This window comes from Cervus elaphus, chromosome 27 (genome assembly GCF_910594005.1).
Source record: "Cervus elaphus chromosome 27, mCerEla1.1, whole genome shotgun sequence".
NCBI lineage: Eukaryota > Metazoa > Chordata > Mammalia > Artiodactyla > Cervidae > Cervus > Cervus elaphus.
In genome coordinates, this window is record NC_057841.1 from 34,984,379 (window position 1) to 35,008,820 (window position 24,442).

General features: G+C 41.1%; 1 protein-coding gene across 5 annotated transcripts in view; it reads left to right on the forward strand.

The window, feature by feature from the left end:
• Nucleotides 1-24,442, forward strand: part of ZNF521 (zinc finger protein 521) — a 304,769-nt gene that overhangs the window by 252,172 nt on the left and 28,155 nt on the right. For all 5 annotated transcript variants that reach the window (XM_043888860.1, XM_043888859.1, XM_043888858.1 and 2 more), the window contains 2 exons: nt 20,744-20,875; nt 23,338-23,453. In XM_043888860.1, the coding sequence (XP_043744795.1) occupies nt 20,744-20,875; nt 23,338-23,453 (248 nt within the window). The remainder of the gene's footprint in view (nt 1-20,743; nt 20,876-23,337; nt 23,454-24,442) is intronic.

The following is a 24,442-nucleotide window of genomic DNA, read 5'->3' on the forward strand; positions in this document are numbered from 1 at the left end:
GTAAATCACCAAAAACCCAAATAGCACTAAAGCATTCTGATACAACATTAGCATTTGCTTAACAAGCACAAGATAAACATTAAACAAAGAACTGCATTTCTTTATTAGAGGCTGCAAGATACATAATCCATGAGCACAAGAAACATGGGACCCAGTGGATATGCAGATGTGTGTTATTTCATTGGCGCTGGGCGGCCTTGTTAGAAAAGGTTTTCATCTGAAGGCTTGGGGGTGGATGGTTGACTGTCCCTGGTGGGGCTGTAACTAGATACGGAGACTGTTGCAAGCTAGGCTGGGCTCCCTGGTGGACATGCTGATTGGACAGCCTGAGGAAAACTTGGGAAGCATCGGGAAGTGAACTCAATCACCTTGGGGATGATAGGGTAGAACCAGATGAAGGCATTTGACTTCTTTTGTAACTCCCACTAAGGACAGATTGCCAGTGCGATCCAGCCTCCATAACTGCAAATCAGGCCCTTTCCCCTATGCCGATTTCATTAGAATGGCCAGCATGGTGCAAAGAGGAAAAAAAAAAAAAAGGTTAGACACAGTAATTTTACAGGCAGGCGGGTACAAAAAAAATCTGCATAATTAAGCAGTCAAGGCTGCTAATAGGGGAGTTTATATGCTCTGGGACCAGGCAAGGGCAGCGCATATGGATATAGCACTGGATATTAAATCTACGGCGTGCAGACTTACTCCAGGGCCCTTAGAGAAAAGGCTAATTATAGAGAGAGGAATTGTGTTTACTGGTCTGTCTTGGGCAAAGATGGTGAAAGAAGTACAACCAAGTTTTGCAGTTCGACATGAACAGGCTGTTAATAAAGATATCAAAATATGGGCTTGTGGTGGTTTCCTACCCAATCAACACGCAATTAGAGATTCTGTGGACACTCCCCCCCACCCCTGCATTACCTGTTATAGACAGAACACTGGGAGCTCAGTTTCAAACCTTAAGTATATATGTAATGTCAAGATGCATGGGAGAGGAGCGTGTGTGTGTCTGTGAGTGATTAAATTGCCTCAAAGCCATGCTCTTTATCATCAATAAATTATATTTAACAGTTTAGCTAGCCCTGTTTCAAAAATGTCCATGCTTCTGGGCCTGAGCTCAGAGTCAGCACTTCAGTATAGACAGAGCATTTGAGTGGAAGTTGCAGGGGGCAGGGGTAAGCCTTTTGAGAGAACTTCCGAAAGAGACTCTGATGGGGTGGACATTAACATTTCATAACGCAGATCAAAGGTAAAGAGAAAACCCAAAGGCCCCTTTGTCACAGGCCCCTAACGACTGCCTCATACAGGAGCCGAGACGATTTCTTCAAATTATTAAAGAGATTCATTTCATATTTGTATGTATGTATGCACGTATGTATGCACGCACTTATTTATTTATTTAATTCCATACAAAGAACGTTTTTCTGAAGAGGACAAGCTAGCGGGCCGCTTGCCCTGAGCTGGAGGTGCCTAGGTGAGCCTGCATGTTCCAGGGGGCCAGAGCCTCCTGCAGTTTTCCTCTGCAGACAAGCAGGCCGGACCCTTTGTCCTTTAGAGAAGCTTCTCGTGGAAAACAGCAGCCCGCGCCTAGCACGGATCTGTGGCTGTGGGCTCGGCCGTGTGGGGGCCTGTTGTGAATTCCATCGCTCTCCCCCCACCACCCATAACAAGGAGGGCCAGAGAAGAATCCCACTGCCTCATCTCGAGCTGCCCTAAAACCTCAGGCTTAGGAAAGTAAACAGAATCTGATCACCAGATATTGGGTCAGACTTGCCTGACATCTGTGCTCTGCTCAGAGGCGGGGAATTCAGTGCTAATGAGAAGACCCAAGCCCGGGTCTCAGGAAGGGAGAGTCATGAAGGCTAATGAAGGGCCAGGTTAGCCCCTTACCACCAGGGACAGCATCGGGCGGCACCCAGGACGCTGGGCATCTCCTTCTCCACTCAGTGTTCACCAACTGACCGGGGGCTTCCCTTTGACTAAGAGCAGCTGGGCAGATGTCGCAGCACTTGGTCAAGAGGGGAGAGACCTTGAGAGACTGGGATCATGCCTAGACTCAAGGTGGATATTTCACAGTCAATTTACGAAATGTATTTTTGCCCTTGTTGTTGTTCAGTTGCTGAGTTGTGTCCAGTTCTTTGCGACTGCATAGACTGTAGCCCACCAGGCACCTCTATCCATCGGATTTTTCAGGCAAGGATACTGGAGTGGGTTGCCATTTCCTACTCCAGGGGATCTTCCTGACCCAGGGATCAAACCCATGTTTCCTGCATTGGCAGGTGGATTCTTCACTACTGAGCCACCAGGGAAGCCTCAGCAACTGTTAATTTCATTTCTAAAATCAGACTAGTCCTGAGAATATTTTGAAACTCTGTGACTTCTGATACCTTCTGATTTCTAGAGGTTATAAGGAGGGGGCATTCTCAAGAAAAGAAACTGGGATTGCCCACAGAATAGTAGGGACAGTGTGGCACCAGAGGAGGCAATAGCATCAAAAATACTTCGTTAATCTGTCCTTATCCCATTCCTTCTCACTGAGACTTAAAAATGTAAAGTAGAGAAGAATTTCCAGGGAGGACTGAGCAGAAGTCCCTACCTGGGAAGTGGTAGCAGCTGGATATAAAATTCACAGGTCAGGACCTGGCCAGCGTCTTTCTGACTGTCGAGAGAAAATGAGGTTGACCAGAACTCTAGCAGGCAGTAAGGAGACAGGGCTTGAAAAAGGGAAAGTATTGTTATTTTTTGAGATAGAAACAAATAAAGAGGACAGGACTGAACACACAGTTGCTTTTATTTTTAAATCTGGGGGCTGATCAGAAGTAAGAAAACTAGAAAAGAGGCACGCCACTGGTAGAGGAATGGTGCAAATTTGAAAAGATCTCTTTGTTGACATGTTGAATTGTTTGGGAAAACAAAAAAGAGCCCATCACGTGCTCCTACCCGGGCTGTAGACTCGATATCCACTATAGTCCAGGGCCTCCCCAGGTCTGTTTTCTTCCTGCCACCCTCAATCTCTCCCTTCCTTTCTCATCTTTTTCCTTCCATTCGTTTATTCAACAGCAATAAAAAAACGCAGTTGTTTTGAGAGCAGACCTAGTCCCACCAGCAGTGCGTCCCACCAGCAGTGCGTCCCACCGAGGGATTCTGCCCTCAGAGCCGATGTCTCATTTCTCTCTCCCTATTCCTGCAAGACAGGAAACTGCTCTGGGGCAGCTGACAGAGCTGATGTGGAGGAGAAAGCAGGGCAGAATCGAGAGGAATAGAGTCAATATGTGAACTCTACAGAGTAAAACCCCTTGATATTAGGTATTTCACCAAATGGAGCAAACATTTGTTTCGTGCTTAATAAGAAAAATAACCAGTACTTACAGAGCACTTATCCAAGGCCAGGCATCCTGCTGGACACTTGCCATGGAGCATCTCCCCTGGGTCTCACTTCCCATTCCTATGGTGTGGGTATTGATAGCCGCACTGGCTCCATGGTTTGGCTGAGGCCAGGTTAAGTAACATGATGAGACCACACAGCTTGTTAGGGGCAGGGCTGGGCATCCCACCAGCCACCATCAAGTGATCCCAAAGCCTGCATCTCTAAAATCACGCCCCCGTGTTGTATGGGGAGAGAGGCTTTAGAGATGGTGTCTGTGATGACTTTTATAAACACTGTCTATCCTACCCACTTAGGTGTGAGCCCACTGAAGCCTCTTGTAGAGGTCTACGTTTGCTACTAAGCTAGGCTTCCCAAAGTGCATGCCTTACTTAGCAGGATTTTGGAAACAGGACAGATTACAAAAACTGGACTTATTCATAATGGTCTGTCGGCTATCAGAGGTCAAATCCTGCTTTAGAGAAAGATTTTGGTTTTCTGTAAATTAAAAAGAATTTAGTGGCTGACCATTCAGTTTCTGAGTCTTCATTGGAAATGAATATTTAAACAATGTGCAAGCAGGCTTAATTGCATTTGTGACCTGCTTTCATACATATTTGGGAGGGTAGAGATGGAAATGGAGAACACACAGTAGATGCATTTTACTGCCAGAGTGGAACTTTACACACGTACCAGGGGACCTTTTGGTAGTGTTTGTAATGTGCTGCTATTGTGATTTAGGAAAGAAAAATGCTACTGCTGGGCTTTATTTTCAACGGACTTTTTTTAAACATCAATTAATGCAATCAAATGTAGTACAGGGAAATCTAACTTTTTATTTACATTTCTGGGGGCCAGGGAGGGTTTGTTTGTTTTTGTTAACTCCAGTCACTTGAGCTGTACAGTATACAGTTTTCTTGGTATTTTCCAAATCAACGCAGTAAGTTATATTTAACAGTCTGTGTGAAAATCTCCACATGCAGGAGAGAAAACAGCCTTGTAACTGGTACCGTTTGTTGGGAAAAAAATGATTCTGCCTTGCTTCACACAGTTTGAAAATAGTGACTTTTGGTTTTTAAAAGCAGATTTAGTTAATAAAATGAATCATATCCGTAATTTCTTCACAAATTAGTCAGATTTCTGAATGTCAAGTTTTGAATTCAATCTTGATAAATTCAAAAATAATAACCTTTAAAAAAAAAGTGTCTTATGTTTGGCCTTAAACCTTCAAAGGGCACTAAAATAAACCATTCAGATCATCAGAAAGGTCCCTGATGAAAGTACATGTTTCTAATTTTTTCTCCCTTTGTGAATCACTACCTTAATTAAATACATTATCGACATAATCTGCTGAGTGGTCTCCCATCTTCCTGAACACAGGGGCCCAGTAAACTAAGTATCATAGATGATTAAACTAAAAACTTGGTTCCATGTTGAAATGTAATCATTTTCTTCCCGTAATCTGTAGCCTCGACCCAGATCTGAGCCCAGTTCTACCGGTTTACCTTCATGACTTTGAGGTATACTCTTCCTAGGATTTGGGTTAACCTGGACCAGTCTGTTTTACTAGGCAGATTAACTAAGAATCAAAGTATATACACCCACATCACACATTTTGAACGTTGTAAAATGCTCTGTAAATATAATGAGTTGTTATATATATAAAATTGTCCTCAAGTAGAGGTCAGTGAGAGGAAAATGTACCTTGTATTAGTCTTGGTATTGATAAGAGCCTCCTTCTTCTGGTGAAAGTCACTCACTCATGTCCAACTCATTGCGACCCCATGGACTATACAGTCCATGGACTTTTCCAGGCCAGAATACTGGAGTGGGTAGCCTTTCCCTTCTCCAGGGGATCTTCCCAACCCAGGGATTGAACCCAGGTCTCCTGCATTGCAGGCGGATTCTTTACCAGCTGAGCCACCAGGGAAGCCCTCCTTTTTCTGTGGGTGTCCAAAAAAGGTAAGGGCTGGGGGAGCTGGGTTTGAATTGTGCAGACACTTCATTCAGCTTCTTGCACTTAAAAGTCATGTTGGCCTGAGCACAAAGTATGATCTTTTGCAGCAGATGAGGTAATATGTAGACCTAATCGGGTGAGTTAAGGCCACAGTGACTACTTTGATTTGGAATTTTCCTGCTGTTATCATTTTAAAGCAGACTTTCTAATATTCATTTCAAAAGAGAGGTGCTCAGATTCTAGAGGCACAGATCTAAAGAGATGCACAGAATTCTCCTTTCTCGTGCTGTTCCCTTTTGAAGGGGCATCCACTTGCTTGTGGGTGCGTTAAATGGAGTAAGAAGGCTCAGAATGGACTCGTCTGGCCGACATGCCATCTACAGCTTCCCCATCGATCACATGCTCACTCGTAAGGGTAATGGGATAGTCTTAGTTACATCTAATTCTCTGAGGTTTTATTTTATTTTTAACATTTTTGAATATTAATGAAGGGTGCTTGTCTTCCCATTCTGGGGAAGAAAATTTATTTTGTTAACTGGGCATTTTTCTCTAAATGTTTAAGTATCCATGCATGCTCAGTTATCGTGATGGGTTGAAAAATGCAAAATTAGTGACCACACTTTATTTGTTTCTGCACATTCACAAAAGACTAATCTATTATTTACCTACTCTCGTTTTAATTTTGGAACTGTCTTCCCTCTAATATTCAGACAAAGGAGGACTTTGTTCATTGCTGATTCATATCAGAATGTTCGCCTCTATCTTACCCAACAGTTACTCTCCTATAAAATGATACACTGTATTTACTTTTCTCCAGATTCTCAAATATAAAAACCCTCATGCTAATCTCTGTCTTTAAGAAACAAAATATTGCTGTTGATTTTCAGAAGCAGAGGAAGAGAAGGAGGCCCAGATATCACCAGGGGTCAACTTTTATCCTGGACTTTTACGTTTTCCTTTACTGACAGTGATGTTGATAAGAGAGCTAAATGTGATTTGCTTTCAGAATGGATGTTAGTTTTATAATTTGGGGTTTTAGATTTCTACTTAGATTGTTTAGCAAAGCGTTGTAATTCTGTGCTGACTGCATCACATCATACAGGGGGCAGAGGAGAGCTTTTAAATATATAAACTGCTTCAAGCTGTTGATAGGTATTTTAGTGACTTTTTTTCAATAGATGTCTGTTTGTGTTAGGAAATTATCACCCTTCTTTATATCAACAGAGTATACAATATTTACATTTTTAGAATGGATCCTCAATTAACTGGTTCAGGTCTTAGAAAAATTGTCATAAAGATAGGGAATTAAAAATTTATGGTGCCCAAAGCATCTTTACAATTTGGCATTATAGCCTTAGAAATATTTAATAGCTTTGCAGAAAGTAATATAAGGAATTGCTATCTGAGAAAGAGCTGTCGTTAATTATTGTGTCTCATTCTTCATTTAACAGAGACTCTTACTAACTAATCCATGGTTTTTGTTAGATCCATTTCATAGTCTTTAGCTTTGGTGTTTGACCTAGCAAAACACCTAGGAATATCTGCTTCTTCACTGTACTTCCAAGCTGAGTAGCAATAAGGCAGAAATTTTTGTTACAACATGAATCCTCCATCTTCCTTCCTTCCTTCCTCCCCCCCCACCCCCATTCCCTCTCTAACTACTTTTCCCATCTCAGTAGGTAGTAACTCTCACTACTGCTGCTCCTGACTGATAGGAGACAGACAGAGGAACTAGGAATGAGTATGCTTCATTGGTATGCCAGTAACATCTTGGCTTCAGCATATAGTGTCTAGATGTGCTGGTGTATCCAGACTGATGGCCAAGAGAGAAATGTAGGCAAGGAACATAGTGAGCTCTTATTTTTCCATGCGGAAGCACGGCTTTGCCTTTTTATTAATAGTAAGCCACACACTTAAGATATGCATGGAGTCCCATTTTCTTCCCAAATATTCCACTTAGTTCCATATCAGGGAACAACTCGGGCACTTGAAGAAGTATAATTAGCTACAGGCAGGATAGAACTAAGGAATCAGTCTTTGTTTCTGAATAATGATAGTTCCGTGAAGTCTCAAGCCCAGGCTCCATGGGTTTCAGGTGACAGTTTAACCAAATCAATGGATGATGGCCATTGGGAGGAAGCATCTGCATTCAGCCATGGATGCCTTCAAGGCTGCAAGTTGCGTAATCATGGGTGTTCCTTTCAGAGTGACAGCTCAGTCCAATGTGCTTTACCAAGGATGGTGTTCCTAGCACTTCTGCAGAATCATGAGATATGGGAAATTTAATTTTCCAACAGGCACTGCAAGCCACCTAAGGCTCTGCTTTCCAGAGGGGAGAGAGGTGCTGTCACAAGGGCAGCAGACCCTTAATTGTAGGTAGGTAGTTCGGTTAGGAAATCAGGGATGATGTGGATGGGAATAAATTCAGGCCTTTTCTTATCAGGGAGCAAAGGAGGACCAGGTGGCATGGAAGTATAAATAATTCTTTGCACATAAGTAAGAGACCTAGAGAGACAATAACTTTTGCTTTGCATAATTGATACTGAAATTGTTGTACTTAAGAAGGAAGAAACTTAAATGAGGGTTTGATAGGCCAGTATAGTTTTATGGGCATGGCCTTATACCCCACTTTTCAATGAAAGTGATCACTATGCCTTTAAGAGTAACTTTAACGCCCTTCTCCTCATACTATAAATAATCCAAATATTTAGATTCCCAAATGAGGAAGCTGCCAGTGTAATGAGTGAATGAATGATATAGGTAGGCAAGCTTGGGGATGTATACAAGCACACACCAGCGACTTTAAATCTGAGCTTAAAGAACCCAAAGAACTTAATATTGGATTCAGGAACTCTGGATTCTGGTTGGCCATGACCAAAATCCTTTGCCTGGGTGGACGTGTTAGTTAATATCTCTAGTCTCAATTTTCTCATCTTTTCAACAAGCCCGTTGTCTCCAAAGCCCCTTCTAACCTCTAGCAAACATTCCAGCATTTAGCCAAATAAATACATTCACCCAGGACTTCCCAGATAGCACTAGTGGTAAAGAACCCGCCTGCCAGTGCAGAAGTTGTAAGAGATGTGGGTTCGATCCCTGGGTTGGGAAGATCCCCTGGAGGAGGGAATGGCAACCCACTCCAATATTCTTGCCTGGAGAATCCCATGGACAGAGGAGCCCGGTGGGCTATGGTCCATAGGGTCCCAAAGACTCGGACACAGGTGAAGCGACTTAGCATACACGCATACATCCACTTGGTCCTTTTGCCTACACATCCCTAGTTTATTGCTTCTCAATTTTACATGAAAAATACACACACACACACAATGTTCTGGGATCTTTGAAAACACATGAGTCAACAAATATAGTTTGGGGAGGTATTTATTAGAATATTTCTTAGGAAAAGGAGAACGCCAAACTGGGGTCAGCCAGCTCTCCCGTGCCTTCACAATCATGTTTCCATATCACTTTTCTGATTTCTGTGAGCACTGGGAGTATTATTTGCTTTTGGAGGGATGTTAATCACCTTACAGTAGTTTTATGCCATCCTCTATTTTTCTTCAAGCATGAAAAGCTTTATCTAAAACAGAGCATGGAAGAAGAAACTGTACATAGATTCACACCATGTACATTTATTTTTCTTTAAGCGTGTCACAGTTTTTTTTTCCTTTGCTGATATATTTTGACACCTTATAGTTGTAGCCTGCTGTTCTCTTTAATTGCTTATTGTTATTAATTATATAGTGGTAACGGAGTTGGCTGTTTGAGCCACTTGGCTGTAAAGAAATTCATTTATCATTATTGCCATTGGAGCCACAGAAGATTGCCAGCATTCTATCCAGAGATGAATGTTTTCAAGCTCACATCCAGTAGAATTTTGAACATAGGTCAAATCCTTAGCTGTTTTCTTTCTGCTGCTACCCTTGGTTCTCCTTGTCTCTGTACTGAGGACCTCCATTCTCTCTTATCTTTTGTTTTCAGTCCTTGATGTGCTGCCCTTTCGGTGAAGTTCATATATTATTTTCAGCGCTCCACTGAGTGGCCTGTCCAAATAGTTCACTTTATTTCCTCCTCATATACCCAACTGCACATTTTCCTTCTTCAAATTTCATTTGTAATGTGAATAACATTCCTGCCTTTACAATGTTGTTATATGCATGTTTTATTTCTTATCACTTGATCATTGTTGATTGATGTATAGTGGATCTACTGTATAATTTTTTTTAGCTGTTTGAAAAGAAAATCCATTTAGAGGGCTATCATCTCATAGTAGACGATAACATAACAGTGTGTGTGCACTCAGTCATGTCTGATTCGTTGCGACCCCATGGGCTGTCACCCACCAGGCTTCTCTGTCCATGGGATTTTCCAAGCAAGAACTCTGAGTGGATTGTGATTTCCTACAAATTTGCAAGTAAATAAACTATTTTATTTAAAATCGTTAATGCAGATTGGCCATGAGCTTAGGCCTCACCTTGCAATGAAAGTGATCACTATGCCTTTAACGGTAACTTTAACCCCCTTCTCCTTCACTATAAATAATCAGATGTGTTTAGATTCCCAAATGAAGAAGCTGCCCATGGACTGAATGAATGAATGATGTGTGCAGGCAGATGTGGGCATGCTTGCTTGCACACAGCCAGCTCCTTCTGATATCTTGTAGGTTCTTTAAATCTGGGCTCAATTTAGAGTTCATGACCCCACAGCAACATGTGCCACAGAACAGCCAGGCCAGCGAGCTCCTCTGCCTTCTGGCAGCGTGACATTAAATTCACACTAGTTAAGCCAACTTCAATGGAGCCTCCTTGAACCTTCCTAAATAAAACTAGTGGCCTTAATTACAATTGGGCAATTTAAAGGTTATGGAGCTCTAACTAGTAGAGCAGTATATCACTTTAATAATGCACAGGAAAATTTCTCTAAGGGGTGGCATTGTCTGATTAGAAGAATTCAGGTTTCACAGCACATTTCCAACAAACTGTTTTTAGAACTCTTATTGCGTTTATGGCGCCATTATCTTTTTTTTTAATTTTTCAAGGCCAAGTTTCTAAGGTCACACCAATAGAACAATAAAAATGTGAATCATTTGCAAATAACGAGCAGTATTGCAATCTTTGCATTGCCACTTCAGACTTCCTTAGCACAGCCACAGACAAAGTCGGAGGGGCAGGGGCGTCCCTTTGGAAATCTGAGGGATTCTGGGCCTGTTTAGACCCTCGTGCCCCGTAAGATTTGACTTAAGCTCTGGTGTTGAATCCTGTTTCTAAACACCATGGTTGAGGAATAAAGATGTCATCTTTTTCCATAAGTCATCAAAAGTATGTTTCTTGGAAAGATAATTTGCTTTGGATTGCCTGGCTAGTTTCTTTTCTTTTTCTTTTTTTAAAGTGTTTATTCAAGTATCTACTTGCATTTTCTGTTTTTATTATCTTTTTTCATGGCATTTTTGTAGTTAGTTTTACTTTTATTTATTTATTTTTTAAGGCCATGCCATGTGGCACATGGGAGCTTAGTTCCCTGACCAGGGATTGAACCCGTGTCCCCTGCAGTGGGGGCACTGAGTCTTAACCACTGGACCACCAGGGAAGTTGTCTGGCTAGTTTCTTGTCTTAAACCTGTTGGCACTAAAAACCCCCCCATGCTTGTTGGAATCTGTAATACTTACTGAAGCTGGTGAACCTCTTTCTTTTGTTTGATTTGGGAATTTCTGTTCGTTTTGTTTTTAAATCATCAACAATAGCAACCTATCCCTTCTAGCACGAATAGACAGGTTTTCGGTGTTGGAGAGACTTTCTCCCTCAGAGAACCGGTGGCCTTATGCCAAGAGTAAGATTTTTAAAAAAGAAGCCCCTTGCCATCAACTCAGCACAGAAACACACCTGATGAGGACTGTGTCCAGGGCAGGGCCGGCCCTCTGCCGTGTGGAATTCATATTGACAGTTGCACCATCTCACCTCTCCAAGATGCTTTCCTGGCAGATACAACTTTAAAGCAGGTTACACTTAGTCCATGCTGCATGAACTGTCCTCTTTTGATTTTACCAATTCAATTTTCTTGTACAGTGCTTGAAGGTAGATGTACCTGTACTTCTCCCAGTGAGTCCCAGATGTGAGGGCATTAACAGTAGGTATTTCATATCAAACAAGAGAAATTTCAAGCAAAGAGGGTAATAAATGCATATATCTGATTTAACCAGTGAGTTGAAAGAATAGCGCTTTGTAATATAAGAATACATAACTAGTAATAAAAATTGCTTAAAACATGAACGGTGGGGTCATGGATGTCTGCTGTAGAGACTCCTTGGTGACTTGAGACAAATAGAAGGTAATTATCCCTTCTTTCACATGGTTCTCTTTTTTGGTATTTCAGAAATATTGAATGCAGAATAGCATTTTCCTTCTTGAAATAAGGGATGAGTTTGATTCATCAGTTTCCTGGCAGACATAAGTTGGCATATAAGATAGTTATTTTGTTAATGCTTTATTTGCCAGAACGTTTTAATCTTATTTCAAAAAATAATGAAGGCAAGCAACATAAGGTGAATTTGGCTAGCCTAAATGTGTCACATTGCAAAGGCTTTTAATGTATGAGGGAAAGAAGCAAACTTTTAAAACTCAATTGATTAATGAACATTGTTTTGGTGTTAGTCTTTCCATTTTGTTCAGGTGAAATTAGTTGTAGGAGCAGCTAAGTATATATTTGCCATAGAGTCAATAAATATTCATTGAGTCTCAACTTTGAGCCATACACTATTCTAGGTGTTTGGCAAACATTAATACAAAACAGACAGTGCCCTTGCCCTCCTGAAACTTGCCTTGTAGTATGAATTGATGAATAACCCCAAAGTTCTTGGCACTCTCTTGGTACTAAGATGTCTGGGGTTGGCACCTGCCTCTCTTTAATAGGAGAGGCAAGAGCTGAAGTGTATGACTGAATTGAGAAATTGGGAGCACGCCATTTCCAATCATTTTGTTGTTGTTTTAGTGGCTAGCTCTTTGCAACCCCATGGACTATAGCCCCCCAGGCTCCTTTGTCCATGAATTTCCTAGGCAAGAATACTGGAGTGGGTTGCCATTTCCTACTTCAGGGGATCTTCCCGGACCAGGGATCGAACCCCTGTCTCCTGTACTCACAGGTGGATTCTTTACCACTGAGCCACCATTGTATGTCTAGTTATTACGTGATACAGAAGTGAATGTTCTTAGACTATCTTGTGTGCCCAGAAACTTTTCTGTCAAGGTAGGGACCAGGAAGCCTGGAGTGATGCAGTCCATGGGGTCGCAAAGAGGGACAGGACTGAGCCACTGAACTGAACTGAACTAAGAGAGCGGAAGAGCATTAAGGATCCGGTGATGGAAACTTTGTAAAAGAGAAAGGGTTACTTTCAAGTGATCATAGATAAGGGGGAAATGGCCTGTTCAAATAAAACAGACCCCTTTCAGTGGAACACAGTGACATATAGTGAAGTCAAAGCTTTATATGTTAATAATTTTTAAAGCAACCCTAGTTTCTAAGCAGAACTAGACATTATATTTCAGATTTAGCGGGTCTCCATCCTCATTCCCACCCTATCCTCACTCTTGCTTTTTCAGAGCAAACAGTACTGTTACTAAGAAGTACGTACTCTTTCTTCTTTCCTTAGTTAAGATTGTCTTTTTGTTTATGGAGTAGGGTGAGGAGGAGCTCGAAGTGATTTTATCAGTGCCTTACCCAAAACTGATGTTTGTTTTCTTTTTTTTTTTAATAAAAACATTTGAACCCCAAATCTTTGCCTCTAAAGCTACTTGCTGGCACTGTGTAATACACACTCTGAGCCTTCAGCTATGGGGCCCATGTTTAGATTAGAAAAGTAAAGAAAAGGATGCAGACCTGGAGGTAAAATCGGGTTGGAAAGGTATGTTTAGTCTGTGTGCTTTGCCCTGATCCCAAACCTGAGCCAAAATGTCGCTGCCGAGTCCCCACAGCTGAAGGGAAGCCACCTTTTTAGTGTGTTGTTTGTTTTACTGTTTATTGTTTGAACAGCATTCCAGGGTTTTCTCCTACATGAGAATATTCTAATAACTGCTACCCACAACCGATAATAATAGCCAAGGAATTGGACGATATTGCCTCTCAGAGCATCTGAAATCCCACTGCCTACCTCTCCCCTCCCAACCCACCTGGACCTCCTGCCAGTTTCCAAGCTGCTGATCTTTACGGGGCTCGAGGCAGCCCCTGGGCTCTTTAAAATCTGCTGGGTGCAATGCAGCTGACCCCAGCTGAATCATTTCCTGCTCCAGCCCTGCTGATAATGAGAAGTGCAAGACAGGAAATAATAGTGTCAGTATCAGTGGCTTTGCTTATAAAGTCCAAAGGCATCACAGCCTTTAGACTGTTGGCCAAAAGCAGGTAGTAATGGAGTTCGGTGCAGGCCTGCACCTTGTAGGTGTCCTTGAAATAAGACTCTAGCTGACGGACTTCTCTAGCAGTCCAGTGGTTAAGACTCCATGTTCCCAATGCCGGGAGCACCGGTTCGATCCCTGGTCCAGGGATTAAGATCCCTCATGCTGCACAGCATGGCCAAAATAAATAAAGAGATATGATCTTGGGAAAAATGATTCTCACTGAGACACAAGGGATGTTTTATCATTTTGCTCTTCTTGATGTACTTAAGGGTTAGGCATTTTGTGTATGGATAGTCAAAACCGACATACCTGACTACTCAAATAACTCAATAACTCTCAGAATTCCCGGTGCCCCTCCTGTCTTAATGGGAGTCTCTTGTTTGTATCACATATTCCTCTCTTGTGTGGCATAGAAATACAAGCCAGACATTCTCATACTACCATTGAGAAAAATCCAAGAAATCGCTGTGACAGTCTTCAGGCAGCATTCATTTTCATGTTGAATTGTTCAAAAGAATAGGGTAGAACTTTTTAACTAGGGTGAGGCAAGTGTTAATTGTTAAACGCTCAGTCGTGTCCGACTCTTTGGGACTCCATAGACTGTAGCCCGCCAGGCTCTTCTGTCCATGGGATTTCCGAGGCAAAAATGCTGGAGTGGGTTGCCATGCCCTTCTCCAGGGGATCGTCCCAACCCAGGGATCGAACCTGGGTCTCCTGCATTGCAGGCAGATTCTTTATCATCTGAGCCACCAGGGAAGCCCAGGGTAAAGAAAGCGTTCATATTGTATTCGGTACTCTCAAATGCCGCCTTACTTTGGGGGCTTGATGACTGATCTAGTGGCCGACTTTGAGGGCTGAGTAATATTCCCCATTGCCAGATTAGCACTTCAGTGTGTTTGTGTTACTGTTGTGAAATATGTACTGTATATAACACAACAAATTACAGTGGCCTGAGCGCTGTGGGCCTAGAAAGATGTGATGGCTGTGTGCATGGCAAATTACAGTACAGTCGGCCTATTTTTCTACTCCTGGTTCCTAGGGTGAGCCAGCATAGCCGAGGGGTGAGTTTTGTCATGTGTGCTTTTCTTTGTTACTCCTCAGACCCCTAGCTTATAAATGTGTGCTTGGAAATTAACTCAGGGAGGAGGAGAAGCCAAAGTATAAGGGTTGGGGGTTGGGAATTGGTTTAGGGCAGAGTTTTCTTGGATTTAAAAATATAGAGAAGGATGCGGTGGTACACACAGTCGAACTGGAAAAATTGCAACTGCAGGGCATTTGATTCCTCTGTTTGGATTCCAAGAGCAGAGTTTACTCTGACTCAGATCAGAGCTTTTCAAGGATGGCCCCATGCCACGTGATGAGGTACCAGGAGGGGTTTCTCGCTTTGGACTTTAGCCTGTAGATTTATGCAGTGAAAGAGGCTGGAGGACCCTTCTGGCCAGTCTCCAGGGTAAACGGGAGAAGGAGTTCTACTTATAAACCGTTACAAATTGGTCCTCAGTAATGGCTGCAGTGTTGATCAGACGATATTAGGGGTCCCCCAGTGATTCCTGGGATAACAGCTGCATGTAAGTCAACCACTGAACATTTGCTTGTAGCTGCTCTAGATTTTTGTTTTTATTGAAGGAAAAGGAGTATAAACATGGGACACACAGTCTGGAGGCTGCTTAAAGGGCTTCTCTTGTTGAAAGCTTGTATTGAAATGTCAGTGTCTTGTGTTCCGCTAACAATTGCCGTGTTGGAGCTTATAACCTGGGTTGTGCTTGAATGGTAGCTCTTCTTTTTTTCTGTTACAAAACTGGCTGATTAATAGTTGTGTTTGTCCAGGTTTTATAAATTGGAGAGAGAGAAATTATCATTCCCCTTTGAACTGGCCTTAGAGGAACAGATTTTGTTCTTGGGGCACATGATTATAGTAAATGATTATCACATTCTCTACTAAAGGCAATGAGGTTGCATTGCAATTATGTATTCAGATTCTTTCCTTTGCAACATTTAATACTGGAGTAAATATTTACATTAGCATCAGTCTCTTCTATGTAGACTTGATTCCTGTTTACATTTATGTTCACATTTAAACGGAGATTAACAAATGGAAATAATTATTTTAGCTGAACTTTATATACATGTGAAATGATTTCTCAGTTATACCCAAACCGTCTTTGATCATGCTTTAAAGCAGTTGACCAGGACAGGAAGTTGCTGGCGGCCAACACGTTCTCAGTGGTAAGAGCTTCACTCTTGCCTCCTCTGACATCAGATCCACAGTACTGTGGATGCTCCCTTGCATGCACGCTCCTTTGCACCAGGATATAGGAGCGGGGTGTTTTCTGTTTGTTCTGAAAAGGTATGGGTTTATATTGAAAGCTCCACCTGCTTTTCATTCAGTTGATAACATGCACCGTGATGTTTCTGTCTCTCTTTACATGTGCTGATTTGTGCTTTCACATATATTTGGTTGGAATACTTCTCAGTCTAATGTTCAGAATTGGAGTTTTTCTATACTTCATAATATGGCTCATTTTCTGTCTTTTTGGCATTTAAAATTTCAGGGTTGTAATCAATCTTTATTAGTAAGGTATTGAAGTGATTGGGCTTCCCAGGTGGCGCTAGTGGTAAAGAACCAACTTGCCAATGCAGCAGACATAAGAGATGTGGGTTCAATCCCTGGGTTGGGAAGATTCCCTGGAGGAGGGGCATGGCAACCTACTCCAGTATTTTTGCCTGGTGAGTCCCATGGACAGAGGAGCTTGGTAGACTACAGTCCGTAGCAGAGTTGGACACCACTGAAGTGGCTTAGCACTCACATAGAAAAGATAGCATTTTTATTCTTTAATTTTCAAAGTAACCTATAAAGGTAAATTATGTTTATTATAGAAAATCTGAAGAATACAGATAAGCAGGAAAAAAAAGAGGAAGAAAAATCCAGAAGTTTCTTCCATAGATGCCCCCTATCACTCTTAATAAAAATATAGGGCTGCTCTAGCCTATTATGTTCTTAATGGAATATTGTAATGGTTATTAAATCAGCTGACTCAGAATCTCTTTTTAATAAATGAGTCAGACTGTATTATCCAATTACTGTCAGCTGCTACCTTTCCCGAGAGCAGAAATGGTTACCCCGATTGAATTTTTTAAGCTTTTGTCATCTTTGGGAAACAAGGTGAGAGTCTAAGACTTAAACTGACCTGAAGTTGGAGGTGTTGATGGTGCCTCCCTCATGAGCATGGACTTTTAATGGGAACCATGGTTACTCTGTACTGTTCTTAAGGACCTACCAGACAGGAAGAAGGAAGGAGGGAAGCTTCGTTTTGAAAGGAAACAGAGCTTAGCTCATCTTGATCCCCCAGGACTGAGAGTGTTTTTGCAATTCTTTGAAAATTGACACTGCCCTTAGCCACACTATGCACATGCAGAAGGACAGCAGAGTTAAACAGAGACTAAGTATAAACTTTTGAAATTCTTATTAGAAATAAGTTTAATTGGTTGCCCATTACTCTCTCTCCCCCTACTTCAGTTTTTAAAAGTACAGAATGAATTATGTTAACCAGTTACAAAAATGTTTTGGGTTCCCCTCTCTTTCTCTCATTCATCATTTGACCCTCTGATGATAAGTAAGCGTGAATGTGGGAAATGAGCAGAGAAGTTAACAACAGCAGGATAAATGGGTGGGCATGTCTGATGTCTAAATTGGAGCATCCTGGCTTCTCCTTGTCATTTGCCGTGTAATAATTCAGATTTATTTTCTCTCCTATTCAAATAACTAGGACAAGTTATTTGTTGGAAAAGACCTCTAGGTAACTTCGAAATAAAAGGCAGATAGAACTTCCAACATTTTTTTTTAATATTATAATGTGCTTTTAAACTATAAAGAGTTCTGAAAATGCTGGATGCTGTTGTCATTATCATTGCTATAAGTGCCCTCTCAAAGCGTGGAATTCATGAAAAAGAAATCTGCACTAATAATGCATAAATACTTTATGAGCATGTGTCACCTTTTTGTGAATTCACTGGACTCAATTTTGATTATTTAACATTTTGTGACCAAACTTCTCTGTTCTTAGAATGGGAAATAAATGAAAATTGATGAGGACATTTTCCTTATACTACCTTATTTATTTTCCCTTATATTATTTTGCTAAACAAAATACGCCTAGTCCTGAAAGATAACATCACATTGAAGATCACCCTCACTTGCCTAATTTACATTATGTTCATGTAACAGTCAATCATTTGGAGAAGGCGGTGGCACCCCACTCCAGTACTCTTGCCTGGAAAACCCCATGGACGGAGGAGCCTGGTAGGCTGTAGTCCATGGGGTCGCTAAGAGTCGGACACGACTGAGCGATTTCACTTTGACTTTTCACTTTCATGCATTGGAGAAGGAAATGGCAACCCACTCCAGTGTTCTTGCCTGGAGGATCCCAGGGATGGGGGAGCCTGGTGGGCTGCTGTCTATGGGGTCGCACAGAGTTGGACACGACTGAAGCGACTTAGCAGCAGCAGCAGCAGCAACAGTCAGTCATTATTCCCAAGAACACTCATCAGACCTACATACGTGTGCATGCCTGCTAAGTCCCTTCAGCCGTGTCCGACTCTGTGACCCCACGGACTGTAGCCCGTGAGGCTCCTCTGTCCATGGGATTCTCCAGGCAAGAATACTGGCGTGGATTGTCATGTCCTCCTCCAGGGGATCTTCTGGACCCAGGGATCAAACCCTCTTCCCTTATGTCTGCTGCCCTGGCAGGCAGTTTCTTTATCACTTGCACCACCTGAGAAGCCCCAGGCCTATATATTTTCCTCAGCAGATGTTGCAAGTTCAAGAATTCTGGAACAAATGTGTATACCTCCTCAGACTCACAGACCACATCTTGGTTCTTGTGCAAAACACATAATTTAAGGATGAAATTGGAACTCTTAGTTACCTTCATACTATCACAAGAAAGGTATACAGCATTGAGGAAATAAAAAATATTTAAATTTGGCAAGTATTTCTGACTGTTAACTTACTGACCCAATTCTCTACAATAAACAGTGTTTCTTATATTACTACATATCCAAAATTTAGAAAAATTTTGGTGCCTTTAGGATTTTAAAAAAGAGAGAGAGAAAGGAACAGATGAAAAACCCTTGATCTTATATAATCCCTAAAGCTTTTTGTATAACCCCTTGTCATGTCAGTATGCACAATTAAACTCCTTCTTACATAATTATAATCAAGGAATTTACTGTGCCACCCAAATACAGAGTAGGTTTTTATCTCCTGTGAAATGTAGACAGTACTGGGTGGCTTAATTAGTTCTTTGCTTCTCTTTTTACAAATTCCAGTCCTCTGCTTCTAAAGACTCATACTTGTGTGAGAAGAAAGATTAGGAATACAAATAGAGTGATTTTACTCCTAGTTAGCTAATAATAATTCACTTTGTAATTGGGCCTTTATGTAATTGTTGCCAGTAATGTCAACTGGTGGAGGATTTCTGCACGCCTCTTGTGTTGACTCAAAGGAAGCAACTTTGGAGTGTAGACTCATTACCCCTACAGTGGGAATGTATTTTTCATTCCCTCAACCTGGACTGTCTGACACAGATATTTCTTAGTAGCTTTTCTAATCACTGTAAGTAAGAGAAGATAAAATTATAACTTGATACCATTTCAGGTTAAACTGAAGCCTCTTAGCCCTTATTTTCCTGATGAGAGTCTTGGGAGTAGTTGGTTTCTGACATAGTATATCTGCTAAAATCATGGATCCTGAGGCCAGGCTGCCTGGGTTTAAGTTCTGTTTCCACCAAAATTGCTCCTGTGACTCAGAGCAAAGTCAGTTCAACTCTCTGAGCACCATTTTTCTCATCTCTAAAAGGGGAATAAGAGTAGTTGTTGTTGTTAAACTCAGTGAATTCATGTCTTAGAACAACAGTGTCTGGAACACAGTAGGCACCAAAGCGATGGGTTGTTCATTCTCATGCTACTGGTTTTCATTTCTTATAACTGAAAATTGAAACAAGTTAGAATAATCCTTAAGTGCATAATTTCATAAACATTTTGATGAAAAAGCATACAAATGATGTTTTCTATTTACAACACAAACTTTTCATTTTATATAACAATTGTTATTACATTGAAATATTTCTCTACCATCTTGTTTCTAAGCTATCAAAGAAAACACCAGGACTAGTCAAAGTGAGCCTGGAGCTCATCAAAGTGCCTTTGGAGAAATACAGGCAGAGGCTAGATCTGGGGGGTAAAATTGAGACTGTCTTACCTGGCGTGCTGCAGTTCATGGGGTCGCAAAGAGTCGGACACGACTGAATGACTGAACTGATACTGATAAAAAATAAAGGGAACAATGCACTGAGAAGATATGGAGGATAGGAGTGCCAATCAGGAAAATAACACTTATAGAATACTATGAGCATTAATAATATTTCAAAATTGCCAGAAAATCTTGGAAGTATAAAAATCTGTGTCAATGGGAAAACCACTAAAAAAACCTATGGTTAGTAATAGAAAGCTCTAGAACCTTCTTGATAAACCAGAAGGCCTGGGGAAGTAGTTCATTCTTCTGTGGGCCCTTTGTTTTAGGACTTTGGGAAGACACAGCCTATAAAATCTTGATTAGAGAAGGAAATGGCAACCCACTCCAGTATTCTTGCCTGGAGAATCCCCATGGACAGAGAAGCCTGGTGGGCTACAGTCCATGGGGTTGCAAAGAGTCAGACACAACTGAGCAACTGAATATACATAAAACCTTACTAGTTAGAGGAAAGGAGATGCCTCATTACTGACTTACCAATTATACTTTCAAAGCTTCATACACACTGCCGTAAGATAAAACCTGCCTTGGGACTATCGTTCGATTTTAAATTCCAGAAATGTTTTCAATTGATATAAATTCATAAATAATGTGAAATTAACCAGAACCCATATATACTACTACTGATTGATTTTTGGTGCTGGAAAGAGTTTAATGTACAGAGTTATAGGTAACTCACTAGTCTGGCAAAGATGTGATGGGCGTCACCTTTTCTGCTCACGTGCTTTCCTTGACAGATGAAGGGCTGAATCACGAGTGCAAGCTTTGCAGCCAAACCTTCGACTCCCCCGCCAAGCTACAGTGCCACTTGATCGAGCACAGCTTTGAAGGGATGGGCGGCACCTTCAAGTGTCCCGTCTGCTTTACAGGTAGGAAGATGATTCTGGAAAGCTCGGGAGAGGTTCTTGGCCACTTGTCTTTCCTACCAAGGCATGCTTTCCCACTGCTGTGGCCTTTTACAGATCTGACTGCGGTTCAATTTAGGGAGAAGATGTTTGATTTCTGCTGATTAGCATTATTGATCGCTGCCTACTTTAAAGGCTCAGACGGTCAGGAAGGTTAACTGTCAGGATGAACAAATGGCATTTCAAGTTCTCTCCGAAGTTTGCACTCTTCCGTTTCTGAGATGACATCCATGTTCCGTTCACTTTTCTCCCCTCGACGTTAAAAGGTTAGCGAGACAAAGGGAGCTTTTTCATAGCAAGACATGAGACTAAAAGTACAGCCGTGTTGTCAACACATGTCTGTTATTTAAACACGGAGAATTTTATAACATTTCCCCATATGAAATTTAAAGTCATTGTTAGAACCCTCCTCCAATTCTTTGAACTAGAAAACAGACTAGATGAGGTCTTATTTCCTGTGAATATCACTTTGAGCAAACTCAGAGAGATAGTGGAAGACAGAGGGGTCTGGTGGGCTGCAGTCCACAAGGTTACAAAGAGTCGGGCATGACTTAGCAACTGAACAACAGCATTATGTTTATGCTTTTAAGAAGAAACTTTTATGAGATGCTGTAACATTACAGTTTTCAGCAGAAGCAGCAGCAAAAAAAAAAAAAAATGTAAATCAGAAACTGTAATTTGAAGCCCATAAGGGTTGAAATATGATCACACGCATTTCTGCTGCTCCTGTAACAGTGACAAAGTTATTTTGGAAAATCCTTTGTGATCATTTTGCCTGTGTCTTGGACTCATTGTTCAAACCCCTCAAGGCTATGTGCCCTTCTTATTTGTCAGAAAAAGCAAAACAAAACAAAAATATATCCTTCTCTTAAATCTGCCTTCTTGGTTTGTGGGGCAAAATTCCAAAGCATTGATTGTTAACCTTCACTGCATTCAGCCTGTAGATTTCTGTCCTGTGATTAAATCAAAAGCAAGAGGCCGTGTTCCAGTTAAATACTACCAGACTGTGTTGGTGGTTCTGTCTTGACCATTTGCCTGTGAGGCTCCTTCATTCAGTAGTTGCATCCCATTCGGCCACTCCTTCTTTTAGAACTATTTTTTGATTCCTCTAACTTTTTATTTAAAAAATATATATTATGTTTTACTATAACGTAGTATTTGTCTAAAGATACGATGCGTCAGGAGTCTGGTTTCTTTATAAAAGTTCATAGTAAGTCCTCATAAGGAGGACTGGTCATAGATCTCTTCATGATTAAGACCCCTAATAAAATAGCCCTTTCATCTTATGGCCGGAAGCCTCGTAAAATGTGCTACGTTAGGTGGAGATTCATTGCAAATCAGTATCAAAACCTCATTTCTTTGGGTTGATATAGGTAAAAGACAAAAATGCATTAATCATGAACGGTCTGCTTTTCCAGCGCCGACAGACCTAAATTGTTTAGTGTATCTTGAAGTAATTTTAGAAAAAAACAAAACAAAAATTCTCTTCCAATATAAAGCATGTTAAGTGCAAGAAGAAATCTGAGCAATGTTTAAAGTAATGAGAAATATGATTAAAATGTATGACTCACAAGAACAATATTCTAATATTTTAGGTTGGCTGGCAATTAGAATAATTTTAATGATTAGAATAGAGTCAAAGTCAAATGCCAACATCTTTAATAAATCCTTTCCCTGCCTATACAGATTAATATTGTAGATGCAAACTTTTTTAGGTCACAGTGCACCAGGCATCCATCAGAAGTCAGTTCTCCCAACCCAAACACTGCCTCTGGCATATACAATTTAATTATTAATAGTATGTCTCCTAGGTAAACTGTTACACAGTCTTAGGGCCTTGTTTTGTAGTCATTAAAATTGAACATGTTTATATTATTGAAACCCTTGCATTCCGTGTGTAGGCTGAGTTGATCTTAAAGTATCCAAAGAGAATTTACCTGCCGTTCTGTTTCACATTTATAGACAGTGCCCCAGAGTAGCTGTGGGATATAATTTTTAGCATTAACACATTTAAATAGAGAACTGTTTGCTAGCTGTAACTTTAGGCAAATACAATAAACTGGGTTTTGGCATCTATGATTTTGTAACCTGTGGGTTGCTGAGAAATAAGAGTCATTTCTGTTCAGACAGTGCTGTGCGTTTGACAATTTTCATTTTAAAAGATTTATGGGGAGCAGGGCCTCGATAAACCTTTACTCTGGAGCTGTTTGTGTTGAATTAGGTGCTCGGTAAAGTGCATCTTAAGAAAAGCCAGAGACCCAACCCTAAGCATGTGTGACGTTGCTCTCCCCTGGGCCCTGGCAGTGGTCACACCCAGAAGGCACTCCATTCAGTCCATTCCTCTGCCGCAGTTCACAGGGATCCATCGACGGAGGGCATTTCGGAATGAAAATAACCCCGAGTTCACTCTCCTTTTATCATTTCAGTGTTTGTTCAAGCAAACAAGTTGCAGCAGCATATTTTCTCTGCCCATGGACAAGAAGACAAGATCTACGACTGCACGCAATGTCCACAGAAGTTTTTCTTCCAAACAGAGCTGCAGGTAATGTCCCCATGGGGAGGACGGGCATTGAACTCGGTCGCTCTACTTATAGGAAACAAGGGCATTTTAAGTCTGGATTCACTGTATCACTCACCCTGGGCCACCATGATGCTTTGTATGGATTGGGGCAAAGGGAAAATTAGAGGCTGGATTAACAGACACCAAAGTCATTTTGCCTCTGGCTGCTGTCAATCATAAAAAGAACTAGAACAGACCTATAATTGGACCTTCTGACCCAGTGTGATAGACTGCAGGGTCAGGTTTATTGGACTGTGGGATCATTCACCTCGTTCGTCAGGGCCCATTCTCCCAAACCCTGTTTTATTCATGTTCTGTTCCCACTGGGCTTCAAGCTGGATGGATGTCCAGGTTATTGTTGTCCTGAGGGGCTTAAAATTGGAAGGAAGAAGGGAAGAGAGGGAAGAAGCTATACTCTTGTCCAGTATGTTTCTTCTACTTAACGGAATGGAATAATTATTATTTAGTGGCAGCCTTTAGGTACAAATTTTGGCACCCAAAGATGTTAGCTTTGAATGTCGCACTTGAAAAATGTGTGACCTTGTGCTTGTCAATAATGTTTCTGAACCTTGGATGTGAAGAAATGATAGACAAGATGTAACACTCACAGGGCTGCTGTTAGGTACAATGAAATAAAAGTTCTGAATATGGGGTATAAACTCTAAAATAGAATAGAAATGTTTGGTCAATTTGATTATTCTTAACAATAGACTGGTATCAGTCAGAGACCTGGATCCTAACCCAGAAATGTCACTTATTATAAAAGGGAAATAAATGTTTTTTTTCTTCTTACTTCATCTGAAAAAATGGGTCTAATATATATCCTCATTTTTCAGATGGAATAATATAAGAGTAATAATTTTTTTATTAAATCTTGTTGGTGCCTTTGGAGGAGAATGAATTAGAACCCAGTTATTTCATTATTGTGAAGATTACTATTAACCATAAAGTTATTTAGACTAAAATAGGGT